Below are 14,400 nucleotides of genomic sequence, written 5' to 3' on the forward strand. Positions count from 1 at the left end.
CTAACAGATTAGCAGTTTGTTTTCAGGGAACAGAAACGGGATTCAGAGCTAATAAAACAATCGTTCGTTGGCAGTTGCTTATTTTGATTCCTGGCCATCTTATACTAATCCTTCTTTTTCTAGTTTTTTTTTTCTAGTTAAATAAATCTGGTACAATTGCTTATGTTTTTGAAATATTATTTAATGCATATCATTATATCTATAAAAGTGAACGTGTCTGTGTGTGTGTGTCTGTGTACATTTCCCTACGCAATAACTCTGTCAATTTTCAGTCTACAGACTAGAAATTTGATATACAGGGTACTGAGATTTGGGGAAATCTATGTGATCGGTTTTTGGCCAGAAATTTGGCTATTAAAGGGTCAAAGTTCAACGGTTTGACCTTTGAAAACTCTACCAAACTCCTCCGACAATTTTTGGTCTAAACACTAGGTTCCTTGGACATGGATCTTACATAATAACTTAATTTGAGCACAAAACAATAAATTTTAAGGGGTCATAATAGGGGTCAAATTTAAAAAAATTGATCCTTTTTTTTTTTTGCTCAGCATATACCTCCAAACACCCGGGCAACGCCGGGCACCCATGCTAGTATCGATATAAAAGTGTGGCATATTTCTATTAAACCTACCATCTCTCTATCCGTTTCTCTATCTTTATCTCTTTAGTCATACAGGATTTACTATCCCTCTTTTCACCCCCCTCTCTATCTCTATCTTCCTCTCTCTTTCTTTCTCTCTCCTCTGCCCATACCTATATTTAATGTATTTTTGCCTGTATTTCGCAACCTCATCGCTTGACCTATCGTCACCAAACTTGGTCAAAATATCCACTATGATCTAACTTAAAACTGATTTAACTTAGGTATATCCTAGGTCAAAAATCAATAAAACGGTCAAAAATCAATAACTTTGCTTCTATTCATCGCTACTTGACCCATATTGTAGCCAATGAAGTAACTTATTGAACTTGGCATTGAAAAGTTATAGCATGGTGGAAATTTTGACTGAATAGCATTGAGTTTACATTAAACAAGCCGAGCATGTGGGTCCCCCTTCCCCGAGTGAACGATTTTAAGGCAATTTTATCTCTATAATACCCTTAAGGGGGGGGGGGTAACCAGAGTTATCCCAGAAAATCCGTTCGACAAAAATTTACTGTCATCATGACTAATGTTTGTGCAAAATTAAAAAAAAAAAATTTCAAGACGTGGTTATTAAACAAACAAATAAACAGATGAACAGAAGTGAATTGCTAGGTTTAATCCCTCCTGTTTTTGTTTAATTCCATTTTCACCCCAAACAAGACACAAGGCCACTTTGATGTAGGGGGCAACTATCGGGGACATAAGTTTCAAGGATACTATTTAGGGAAACAGGCCAATGGAAGAGAGTTCCACAGGCGTGCACTTCTAAGAAAGAAGCTTTGTTCATGGAATCTACGTTTTGATTTAGGCACAGAAAAACAGCGGGGAAAGCTATTGCCAGTGGCGAGGGGGGGACCAGAGATTGGAGATCAGACGAGTACTTGCCATGGAAATATCGATAAAACAAAGACAGGTTCGCAACGTCTCTTCTGTGGGAGAGATGTTGCAGAAAGCAGGAACTCGGAAGGGAGTTCCAAAGTCTAGCAGTTCTGGGGAAGAAACTTTAGAGTAGAAGGCTTTCTTACATCTACTGTGTAGGGGTGGGATTTTGCTGCTTGTCGGGTTTGTCGGTTGTATTTACGTCGAGAGGATACAAGAGCTTGTAGTTGCTGGTCGCATTCACCCTTAAAATAAATTTGGAAATGCTTTATAACCTACGGAGAAATAACATTCAAATATTTGTTGTAAGATGTATGTTCTCGCTTTTCTTTTCATATTTCTAGGTGTTCCACATGAAGCACGACAACCTGAATCCGCTCGTCGGCGTTTGTCCGGCAAGTCCTAACGTCTGTCTTGTTAGTATTAATTGTCGATACGGAAGTCTCCAAGATACACTGATGTCAATGGATCGTTCGTATGACTGGGGCTTCAAAACACAATTCGCTCTCGACATTGCTAAGGTTAGTTAACCAGTACGTTCGCATTATTTTGATTATTCGGTCGTTATAACCCCCGACCTTCTTCAAGTGTATCTACTGTTCTCATCTTGAGTGTTTTTCGCAGAACTTTCAGAATAGTGTCACATACACAACTAAGTTTTGCCTAGTAATTTATCATTTATATTAAGAATATAATTGCTAATTATTTCTACTCGGTCATGGCTGACGGAATAAGAGAATGCTACCCCCGTGGATTAAAAGAAAGGATTCGGTTAGAAACGCTTTGCACTTCCCAGAGTTCAACAGGAAGAAGTCTAAGTTCGACATGATACAATAGAAGAAGGTCTGAGGTTACATCGACCGAAACGATATCAGAATAACACTCCAAATGAGAACAGTAGTTAGAATCATTAAAAAAAAATACGAATTATCAATTCTCATCTTTAAATTTAAAAACATGCGTATTTTTTTTATATTTTCCTATCTGAACACTTGAGCTTGATTTTAGGACGAATTTCTCTAATGTTTCAACTCTGCACATGAAATAACCTTTCTTGTACTCCATTTAACGAATTTATAATAATTAAAAATTTGATTGAAGCATTGTGTAACGTTGCTGTTCTCTCTAACTGACCTTCACGTCCCTTGGCTTTCAATACACGGTACCAGACAGCTAGTTCTTAACACATAATACTAGGCACAGCTGGCTCTCAATACACGGCACTAGACATAGCTGGCTTTCAACATATTGCATTAGATACAGCTGATTCTCAATATACTGCACCACACATAGGTGGCTCTCTCTATATTAAAGTGGTTCTCAGTATACACCGCCAGGCATAGCTAATTCTCAATACACGGTACCAGACACAGCTGGCTCTCAATGCACAATGCCAAATACAGCTAGCTGTCTATCGGGTTCAATAGTCAAACTCGAAATATGCTAAATGGATGGCGTATTAGATTCTAATTGTATTTCTTTATTTTTTTATGTGTTTATGCATTTATTCAATTTGTTTTAAATCTTTTATACTTAATATCATTTCATTTCTTTCTCATATTCATCGTTGACATTGGGAAAAATTTAGCAAAGCAAACTTAACAAACTTCTGAACAACTGTTGTATTATTCATTAGACTTGCCTGATTGTTAGTCTTGGGTTGTTTGAATCCGTACAATTATGTGCGCCTCCACAATATGACGTAAACAAAAAAGTCCTTTGTAATTTTAATAAGTTGAATGATTAGAAAGTTAGATGTTTATTCTCCAGTGACAATATTGACAGCAAGGAGGAGTCACAGGGTGGCGGTTTTGTGTGTGCAAAATGGCACAATTATAATGTGTCCGCTTTCCTTCCGCGGTCGCTTCTTTCCTCGTTGTCTGGCTTTTTCTCTTTTATTGGGACGGATGACGTCAGAACATTCCTCCACGCCTTTTTTGCTTATTGTCTGAAATATCGGTCAGTCTTACTGATAACTATCCCCGAGAATGCTGCGTCTCCCATTTTCAACTTCTTTGACGTCATTGCCAACGCACCTCGATCCAGGATCGCTGCCCTGACCTACCCTTCTGGGTCCGGCCTTTATTGACGTCATCTTCGCAAGCTCAGACAACTGACCGTCCACTCCAGAACCACCTCTACCACATGCAACTCTTTCTGTAACAAAATTACGATCGCTTTCACAGAAGAAACTTTGTGAGTCTCTCTCTCCCCTCTCGTTACTTTTATAATAGGTGCTCGACTGAGCTTCAATTTATGGTCAGCTCCCTCCCATAAAATCAAATACTCGTTTAACTACAACAACTGTCACCACTTTCAACCACTCAAAGGGGAAGGTGAAGGTGGTTTAGTGGTTAATAACACGGACTGATGACCTGGGTGTTTCAAGTTTGAATCCAGTTCGTTCGATTCAAAATCACTTTCAATTAGGATGTTGGCAACCTTCTCGTGGTCCCTTCCATAAGTACCCACTGTCTTTCTAGAAATGATTCTGACTAGGAAAATTATCGAGTAAACTCATGCCAACAATCGAATCTTTAGATTCAGTCGATGATGATGATGATGATGATGATGATGATGATGATGATGATGATGATGATGATGAATGGAAGTATATACAAGGTGGAACGATAACATTGTCGCCCTAGAAAATATGACACGATTCCATTCCTGTTTGATGAAAACCGGTTTTCTATTTTTCTTGCAGACCATCAATCAGTTGGCCAATTGTATACAAATGCCAAGATCGATAGGAACCATCTATCATGTCTGAAAGTTACACAATGTTCAATGAGCGAGATTGGAGATGCGCCGCTGTACAATTCATGCTCTCTACTGATCTAAGTTATGACAACAGGACCGTTGCCAGCACCCACACAATGCAAATTCGAGCGGTTCAACGCTTGAGGGCAGAGGCCAACGAAGTTTTTGGACACGGTTATGGTCCTTGGTGAGGGCCACATCATGCCACCTCACATCTTCGAAGTCGGCATGAAAGTCAACACTAAAATGTACCTGGATGTGCTGAAGAGTGTGGTGATCCCCTGGTGCAATCAGGTCGCCGCTGGCAGACCCTGGGAATGGCAGCAGGACTTGGCGCTGGTCCACAAATTCAAAGAGACCCAGGCTTTGCTTCAGAAGGAATGCTACGAATTTGTACCATCCTCTCACTGTCCCCTCCTCTTTCGACCTGAACTGTTGGACTACTTCGTTTGATCATACGTCAAGAACATCACCAACATGACCTCCCACATCACCAAAGTCAGCCTAATAACCGTCCTCCGCCGAGTATTCGCCAAGCTCCGACCGGCGGTTGTGGAAAAAGCATGCTTCAAGTTCCGGACCCGTATCGAGGCGGCGATTGAGGCTGAAGGCGGCTGCATTGAATAGATGTCAGCTCTACGATATAATCAAGTTACCTGAATTGATTTTTTCAATAACAGTTTTAAAATAAAGCTGTAGTTTTGGTTTCTTTAGGGCGACAATTTTATCGTTCCATCCTGTACAAAACAAGAAAAGAAGAAACTAAAACTGTCAGACCACCAAAGTCATCCTTGTGACAGACCAAGAAATCCAACATTTGTGAACTTTAAATTGAGGAAAGATTTACAGTAAACTCACAAACTTACGAGAATCGTTCCCAAAATAAATCCTCCTATTTTTTTTTTTTTGTTTTAGCTCAAAAAGTTGAAGAACTACGATTACGGGAGTGGTACCATTAAAACGAGCGACCTTTTGAGCTCCAGAATTTATTTTTCTGCATAGTCACCATCATTCACATTGCCCTTTTGCCAACCATGAATGATGGCTGTACAACTAAACAAATTGAAGAACTACGAAGATGAGAGTGGTACCATTAAAACGAGCGATCATTTCTCCCCCAGAATTTATTTTTCTAAATAGTAACCAGCATTCTCAATGCATATTTGCCAGGGATTCAATGACACATCTCTACTTCTGACGCATGTCTATGACAGGGGTAGCTTTCTTAGTGTCCTACAGTGGCAAGATCTGCAACAGGGAGCTAAACTTTCAGGTCATAAATGCATGTTCAAGCATCATAACAATGCGATTTACACCCTGATCCATTCGGGCGGAATAAAAGGAGACATTTTGGAACGCCTCTCATATAATCCAAACATAATTTACAAAACTTCAGCTGAAATAAATTTGATTAGAATTTTTTTTCAGGATACCGTGCGGTATTAACAGCTAAACTGCTGACTTGCTGACTGTAAATTTTGCATCCAGTAAAAACCCTCTCGGCCTTTTACAGAGATAGCCTTGCATGAATCGCAAGAATCATCTGCTCTCATTTCCGTCTTTCATCCTTTTTTTTTCATTTCAACAGGGAATGCAATATTTACACGACTCAGAAAAAATCGTACATGGCGGCTTGTCCTCACTGAACGTCTTGGTCGACAGTGTGATGCAATGCAAAATTGAAGACTACGGAATGAGCAAACTCCGAAAACTCCTCAGAAGAAAGAATTCAATTAAAGACAGCATTGAAAGTAATGAAAAATACCCATCCATTTCCCCTTCCACCCCCAAGAATTACTTACTTATAATATTATTGTGTTATGTTATTAAAATATTAAATATTATATTATATTATTATATTACTTATTATATTATTACATTATCGTGTTATTATATTATTATATTATTGTATTATTATATAAATTATCGTATTAAATTATTATATTGTTATATAAATTATTATATTATGATATTATTATATTATAGTATTATATTATTATATAAATTATCATATTATTATATTATGATATTAGTATATATTTATATAAATTATCATATTATTATATCTTTCATATTATTGTATTATTATATTTTATTAATTGTTGCATTATTATAATAGTTTAATAATATTAATTATTATTTCAATTATTATAGTATCATATCGTATTCATTATTATATTATCATCTTATTTTATTAGTGTATTTTTATATTATCATATTAATTATTATAATGTTATATTATTATTATGTGATTATATTTATTATTATATTATTGTATTAGATAATAATTATTATATCATTATATTGCTATATTAATCATTAGATTATTCGATTAATATATTATTAGATTAATATATTACGAGGTTTATTGGGACTATCCCACTTTCCTTTTGTAGGGGTGCATAGCATGACAACGGCCGAAGTGTATACGGATAATAATATATAGATAAATATAGATAAAAATAATAATAATGATGAAATTTGCCGGAAAGCGTGACACATAAAAGAACACACACGCTATCGTATTAATATTGAAGTGAGTGTTCCTTCCTTTTCCTAATGATGGCGGTCTTAACAGAGCTGAAAGAGAGAAACAGACCAAATACCAAGGTCTCATGTATGATATGAAAAGAAACTGGAACCTAAAGGGGATATCGATCATACCAGTTATCATAGGTGCCACAGGACTTATGAAGAAGAACCTGAAGTCCTACCTAACTAATATTCCTGGTGAACCAAGTGCAAAAGAGATTCAGACAATTGCACTTAAGGGAACAGCGAGGATACTAGAAAGAGCTCTCGGTTGGTTTCAATAAAAAAAGCGGGGCAATGTTGGCAGCTGGTTTGGCTGCCCCATACCCAGTATTACAATCTTCAAAGGAAGAAAAAAAAAAAAAATAGATTATATTAATAATTGTATCATTATACTAGCATATCATTGCATTATATAATTCGTATTGACGATTCTAAGGACTTGATAATGGCGTTCACTTTCAACAGCTTTGTAACTCTCGTTTCCTTTTAATTTATTTCTTTTAGTTCTAACATTCCATGATCGATGGTTTTGCAGATGGGGAAGAATTGCTGTTTTCTGCGTCAGAATATATCCATCTGAAACTGTCTGTTGCTTAGTTTATGACCTATCTTTTAGCGAGAGAGAGGAGAGAGAGAGAGAGAGAGAGAGAGAGAGAGAGAGAGAGAGAGAGAGAGAGAGAGAGAGAGATGGGACCAGTTTTCAGATAGTTAACGGACTTTCCCTAATTCCTGGGAATTTTTAAACAACCAAGTTTGACTATTCATGATTTTTGGATTCTTAAAATATTTTCAGATCGACTAATGCGTGCGACCTTACACAAAATGGCAGATTAAAAGAACTGAATTACTATTAGATGATGATGATGATTATCATCAGACAAGAGCCGAGTCAAATCATACTGGCAAATGCATTAGTCCCTATTTACAATGCCTCCCCACGGGACAGAGTTAGACACCAGGGTCGTTTTTTAAACGTGGAGAAAAGGTACAAAAACAAAAATTGTCTCAGTCGTGAAAGATATCTCCTCCACTGAAAGAGAACGAGAAACTGAAGTGCCGCATCTGAAGAACAGATGGTATTTATTTGCTCCCCCACTGAGCAAATTAGGCACAAGGCCGTTTTTAATGTGAGGTAAAAACCAGCTACCCTAAAAGTAGGCAAAAAGGGGGCACTCTGGTTACCAAAAATAATAATTGTCCCAGTATAGAGGGTTTCCCCTCCATTGACTGGTACAAACTATCTTAAGTGCAGCATCTGCCGGAACAGATACTACACTTTGATCTTTGTATTTATTTGCTTCCCCACTGAGCAAATTAGGCACAAGGCCGTTTTTTAATGTGGAGAGAGAGGGGGATCCAGCTCCCGAGAGGTGGGAAATGGGAGCTGGATAGTAACTGTGGTCGTAGGGTGGTCCCTACCTTGACCAAGTTCAGATATGTTGTGTTACTCTCACATATAGTCTTTGCTAGTCATAGCTGGTCTTTGCTAGTCTTAGCTTTGCAGCATCTGTTGGAACAGATGGTATTTATTTGCTCCCCCACCGAGCAAATTAGGCACAAGGCCGATTTTTAATGTGAGGAGTGAAGGGAGGGGGAAGGGAAAAAGGGGACCAGCTCCCGAGAGGTGGGAAATGGGAGCTGGTTAATGGTCAGGCATGTGGGGTTGCCCCCAAATCTTGTCTTTGCTAGTCATAGCTAGTCATAGCTTGCAGCATCTGCCGGAACAGATGGTATTTATTTGCTCCCCCACCGAGCAAATTAGGCACAAGGCCGATTTTTAATGTGAGGAGCGAAGGGAGGGGGAAGGGAAAAAGGGGACCAGCTCCCGAGAGGTGGGAAATGGGAGCTGGTTAATGGTCAGGCATGTGGGGTTGCCCCCACATCTGGTCTTTGCTAGTCATAGCTAGTCATAGCTAATCATAGCTTGCAGTATCTGCCGATACTGCACTTTGATCTTGTCCCCCGTGCCACAGAGGGCCGGTGGCCATCTGCCGGAACAGATGCTACACTTTGATCTTGACCAAAAAGGCTAAGTTCGTCAATTAGTCTATTCACTATTATGGAACATAAGACAAGGGGTTGGAATATGGACTAAAATAAAGTAAAAAAAATCATAACAATCCTTTGTAAAAAATAAATTTGATGCCAATTGTTTTTTTACATTAATACGTTCAGCATGTCATAATTTTAAAAAAAGTACATTTTTCGATAAAATGATCACGTCATTAAACTTTATGTTTACTTTAGATAAATCCATTTAAGAATAAATGTTCCGTTTTTAATTTGACAATTTCTTGGTTTAAGGACCATGCTGAAATAATTATATTATTATTTAGAAAGTCATTCTTAACATATGGAAAGTGCTTGGTTAACTATTCTGATCTTTCACCTAATGTTTTAATAAACAACAACTTTGATAATTCCCTGATTTTAAAGACTAGTTTAGTCATAGAATATGAAACCTTCGGTTTACGTTCTCCAACCTTGTAATCCCCACTTCCTTTATTTTGTCCTTTAGTCCTCACATGCCATAAGTGATGTTTCTGACAAAGGGGGAAAATGTCTGGTTTTATTGTTGGTTTTGATGCGGAAGTATTGTTCTTTCGTTGCTTCTATATTATACAAACGAAAATATATTGAAAAGTAAAACAAATGGTACTTGTGTAATTGTCATGTCACAAATAGTAACATATCCAAAAATTACGGAAAACGATGGGGTAGAAAAATAATTATTAATGAAAAACTATTTTTGATAAAGTTTATATGGGGGAATAAATTTTGTCCAACATTTTGAATTACGTTTGTCACGTGACGTAAGCAACGGAACTTAATTATCTCTCCTCTCAACTTTTCTTTATTTAGTGGTTTCGCTGCGTTTTACAAATTTCTCTTTTATTTTTTTCATTTAAAATCATTTTTCTACTTTATCGTTATTCGTAATTTTTGGATATGTTACTATTTGAGACCTGACAATCACGAAGGTACTATTTGCTTCAGTTGAAAGTCAATATTTTTTTCGTTTGTATAAAATAGAAGCACCGTTATTTTTAGCTCCTTACATTAAGTGGTTCCATGCCTTGTCTAGAGCAATTTCCATAAAACGATGTTCGGCAAGTCTCAATCTTGTTTTATTAAAAGTATTATAAAACTTATAAAAGTTTCATAAAACTTATAAAAGTTTCATGAAATTTATAATAGTCACAGTAATTCTTTTGTGTGTGTGATACATTTTGTATTCAAACTTCTTCTGAATGTTTTTTTTTTCTTTCTTTGTTTTCTAGAAAATCTTTGGATCGCTCCAGAAATTCTCCAAGACTTAACTCACGCAACACCCACAAAAAAAGGCGATGTTTATTCTTTTGCCATCATTTTGCAAGAAATTGCCCAAAGAAAAAAACCATTCGAAACGTGTAACATGGAAATCAACGGTACGACTTTAAATATTAATTAGTTTTTCTATAACTTAACATCTATTGCCTATACGTTTCAGTAAATTTAAGTCTATTCCCTATAAATTTCCTTATAACTTACCCCTATTCCATATGTTTCTCTATAACTTACCTCTGTAACTTACCTCCGTTCCATATGATTCCATATAACTTATATCTGTTCCATATGTTTCCCTATGACTTAGAATTTATCTCTATACCTTTTATTTACCCCTATAACTTACCTCTATTCCATATATGTGTCCTTATAAATTTAACCTTTGATAACTAATCTGTATTCCTTAAAATTTTATTTATAACTCATCTGTGTCCATTATAAGTTTACTTATAAGTCCATTCTTTAAAATTTGATAAGATACTGTCTTTTATGTCTTTTATTTCACATTTAATGGACTCTATTACAGGCAAAAATTTGGATTGCCAATGGGTAGGCCCCTAAGTGAGGTCCTGGGGTGTCTGTTTCTAGAGTTTACTGAAAGCAGTTCCTTAAAATATAAATTACCTAGGGGTGCATCGTATTACAGGTACATAGATGACATTCTACTCTTTCTCCCCAAATCGTTGAATATTGATAATGTCACTAACAAACTTAATAAAATACAACCTACCATCAATTACACTTACGAAACTGAAAATAATAATTCCATATCTTTCCTAGACATACAATTAATTAATAATAATAATAATAATAATAATAATCAACTAAAATTCAAAATTCATCGTAAAACAACTATTAAGAATGGTTATGTACATTTTTACTCGCAACACAATGACAACGTACAAAAAGGCATTATAATTGGATTTTATCTAAGAGCTATGAAAATATGTAGCAAAGAATATCTAAACGATGAATTTGAATATATGGAAACTACATTCAAGAACTTACAATATCCCCAATACTTTCTACTTAGCGCTAAAAAAGGGCCTTAAAAATCTATCAAAACCGAGATCAAAACCACCCCCAAGAAAACCTAACACACAATAGAAGACTAATTGTTCCCACTTAACGATAAAAAATAATAACATTTATAAAAACCTTAACAAAATCGGCTTTCAAATAGTACAGAAAACCTTCCTAACGATAAAATATTTAACTCGGAAATCTAAAACTAACAATAATAAACCATTAACACAAGCCGGAATTTATACCATTACGTGCATTGATTGTGGCAAGATATACGTAGGAGAGACGCAGCGAAACCTTTCTAAAAGATTATATGAACACAAAAGAGACATAAAGAATAACAATACACTTCATGCTCTTTTCGGTCACTTAATGGAAAATGACCATCATTTCGATTTCGAAAATGCGACCCTCCTAAAGCATATACATAGTAGGTCAACACGCCGTCTGTTGGAATCTGCTCTCATCTCTAACTCTACTAACACTATCAAACGGAGAAAAGGATTTTTTTACATTTCTTTCCACTTATCTAAAATAATATTGCACGAAAATAATCTAGACACTGGTTAATAAATATATATTTGTTCTTTTTTTAATTCATATATATATATATATATATATATATATATATATATATATATATATATATATACTTTTAGTATATATATATGTACTTTTAGTATATATATATATATGTACTAAAAGTATATATATATACTAAAAGTATATATATATATATATATATATACTAAAAGTATATATATATATATATATATACTAAAAGTATATATATATATATATATATATATATATACTAAAAGTATATATATATACTTTTAGTATATATATATATATATATGTACTTTTAGTATATATATATATATATATATACTAAAAGTATATATATATACTAAAAGTATATATATATATATACATATATATACTAAAAGTATATATATATATATTATATAACAGTATTTAATAACTAACACAAAAACTAAATAAGTAAACTACACAATAAGAAAATTGAAATTAAAAAATAAAATAAAACAACTCACCCCAACCCTCCTGAACCCACCTTTATAGCCAATTAAAAAAATTACAATTACACCAAGCCTAAAAGAAAAAGAAAAGAAAACAACAACAATCGCCCCTGACGATAATCGGATGCACCGATAGAAAGCGCTTGCGAAGAATATGGCCGAACAGGACCCTTTGGGTGCCATTATATATAAGTTACCTACCGAAATTAAAAAGACTGCTCAGCAAATTGGAAAATTATCCCTTAAGATCGGAAAAAAGAATAACGTGTTCAATCAGATGTGTTCAAATAATGACTAGCTGCCAATATATATATATATATATATATATATATATATATATATATATATATATATATATATATATATATATATATATATATATATATATATATATATATGTATAAATTTAGTGGTTTAATTTTAAATTCTAAAATAGCAACATATAGAAGCATATATTCGATTTAAGAATTTATTGCTTGATAAAGGAATATACAGAAGGGGTTATATTAATTTCCTTAATCCATATATTTTCAACAGAGCTTTTCCTTTTTGGCTAGGATCTCCTTGAAAGTATTACTTCAAGTAATATCTATCAGGATTTTTCATCTGAATTCTATCAGTGTCTTATCTCGCTTATATATATATTGCTATAGTCCAAATGCTTTCTCGGTGTTGACAAAGTATATCCGAAATTGGGTGGGTATACCATTCCATTGTAATTATCCCCATCAGTAATAGAAATTGAGCATTGAGTTATGTGCAATGGAGCTCGAAATCAATAGTGTAGTTATCAAAATAGCAAAGATAGCAAAATATTCCTGGAGATGATATTCAGAACGGTGCGTTGGAACGGCTTGCTTAAGGTGCTCTATTCTTAAATATTGAGCTTTTCCTTTTTGGCTAGGATCTCCTTGAAAGTATTACTTCAAGTAATATCTATCAGGATTTTTCATCTGAATTCTATCAGTGTCTTATCTAGCTTATATATATATATATATATATATATATATATATATATATATATATATATATATATATAAGCCCATATACATACATATACATCTAAGTATATAAATACATATAATACATAAGACTCATTTAGGAAATGTTTATTTCTACTAAATGAACGAGTAAAAAATAATATAGAGAGATGGAAGAGAGAGAGAGAGAGAGAGAAGAGGAGGGGTGTTAAAGAAAGAAAAGAGTTATGAGGGAGGGCGAAAGAGAAAACGAGAGAGCGCGAAAACGGCGATAGTGGAAAAGAAAGGGAGGGCTATAGATATATATAGAGAGAAAGTGTGTGTGCGAGAGAGAGGGAGAGAGAGAGAGAGAGAGGGGGAGTGAGAGAGAGAGAAAGAGAGAGAGAGGGGGGGATATAAACGTTACGTTTTAAATGATAAGCGTGTTTTTATCTGTAAATTTCGTATTCTATAAACGATTATTAATTACATATCAAAATTAAACATTTTTTTTTTTTTTTAGGTATTCTTAAGGAGTTGTGCACCCAGCAGAAACCAGCTTTTCGTCCGGTTGTGGACCCGGAAAATATTCCCAAATTTTATTATGACCTCATGTTAAAATGTTGGGAACAAGATCCTGACAAAAGACCCACCTTTGCCCAGGCGGCAGCGGCAATAAAACATTCGCCTAAAGAACTCCAGTAAGTTTCCTTATCTGCATTTCTTTATAAGTCGCTCTGTTATTTTTTCCCGCATATCAAATTGTCTGATTGGACGAAAGAGATGACATATTGCAAGACAGGTAATTACCATTTCCTACACTGATGGTTGCGTAAGCATGAAACATATTACAAGACAGGTACTCTAAGAAAGAAGTGCATTATTTGGGGGAAAGTAGCAGCGATAGCTGATAGAAACCCGTAAAATGGTTCGGATCCTACTGCCACTTAGATCATCAGCATCAGCAGCAGCAGCAGCATCATTGCCATCATCCTCATAGTCATCATAGTCATCATCATCATCATCATTATCATCATGATCATCACATCCATTATTCTCATTATCATCATCATTATCATTACCATTATAATCATCATCGTCACTGTCGTCCTAATCATCATCATCATCATCATCATCATCATCATCATCATCGTCGTCGTCGTCGTCGTCGTCATCATAGTCATCATCATCATCGTCGCCATTATATTCATCATTATAATAA

General features: G+C 35.0%; 1 protein-coding gene across 3 annotated transcripts in view; it reads left to right on the forward strand.

The window, feature by feature from the left end:
* LOC145259748 (atrial natriuretic peptide receptor 2-like) overlaps positions 1-14,400 on the forward strand; it is a 182,065-nt gene that overhangs the window by 116,561 nt on the left and 51,104 nt on the right. For all 3 annotated transcript variants that reach the window (XM_080117454.1, XM_080117455.1, XM_080117456.1), the window contains 4 exons: positions 1,870-2,046; positions 5,877-6,039; positions 10,105-10,251; positions 13,702-13,879. In XM_080117454.1, the coding sequence (XP_079973580.1) occupies positions 1,870-2,046; positions 5,877-6,039; positions 10,105-10,251; positions 13,702-13,879 (665 nt within the window). The remainder of the gene's footprint in view (positions 1-1,869; positions 2,047-5,876; positions 6,040-10,104; positions 10,252-13,701; positions 13,880-14,400) is intronic.

This window comes from Euprymna scolopes, chromosome 35 (assembly GCF_053919585.1).
Source record: "Euprymna scolopes isolate OS-2025 chromosome 35, ASM5391958v1, whole genome shotgun sequence".
NCBI lineage: Eukaryota > Metazoa > Mollusca > Cephalopoda > Sepiida > Sepiolidae > Euprymna > Euprymna scolopes.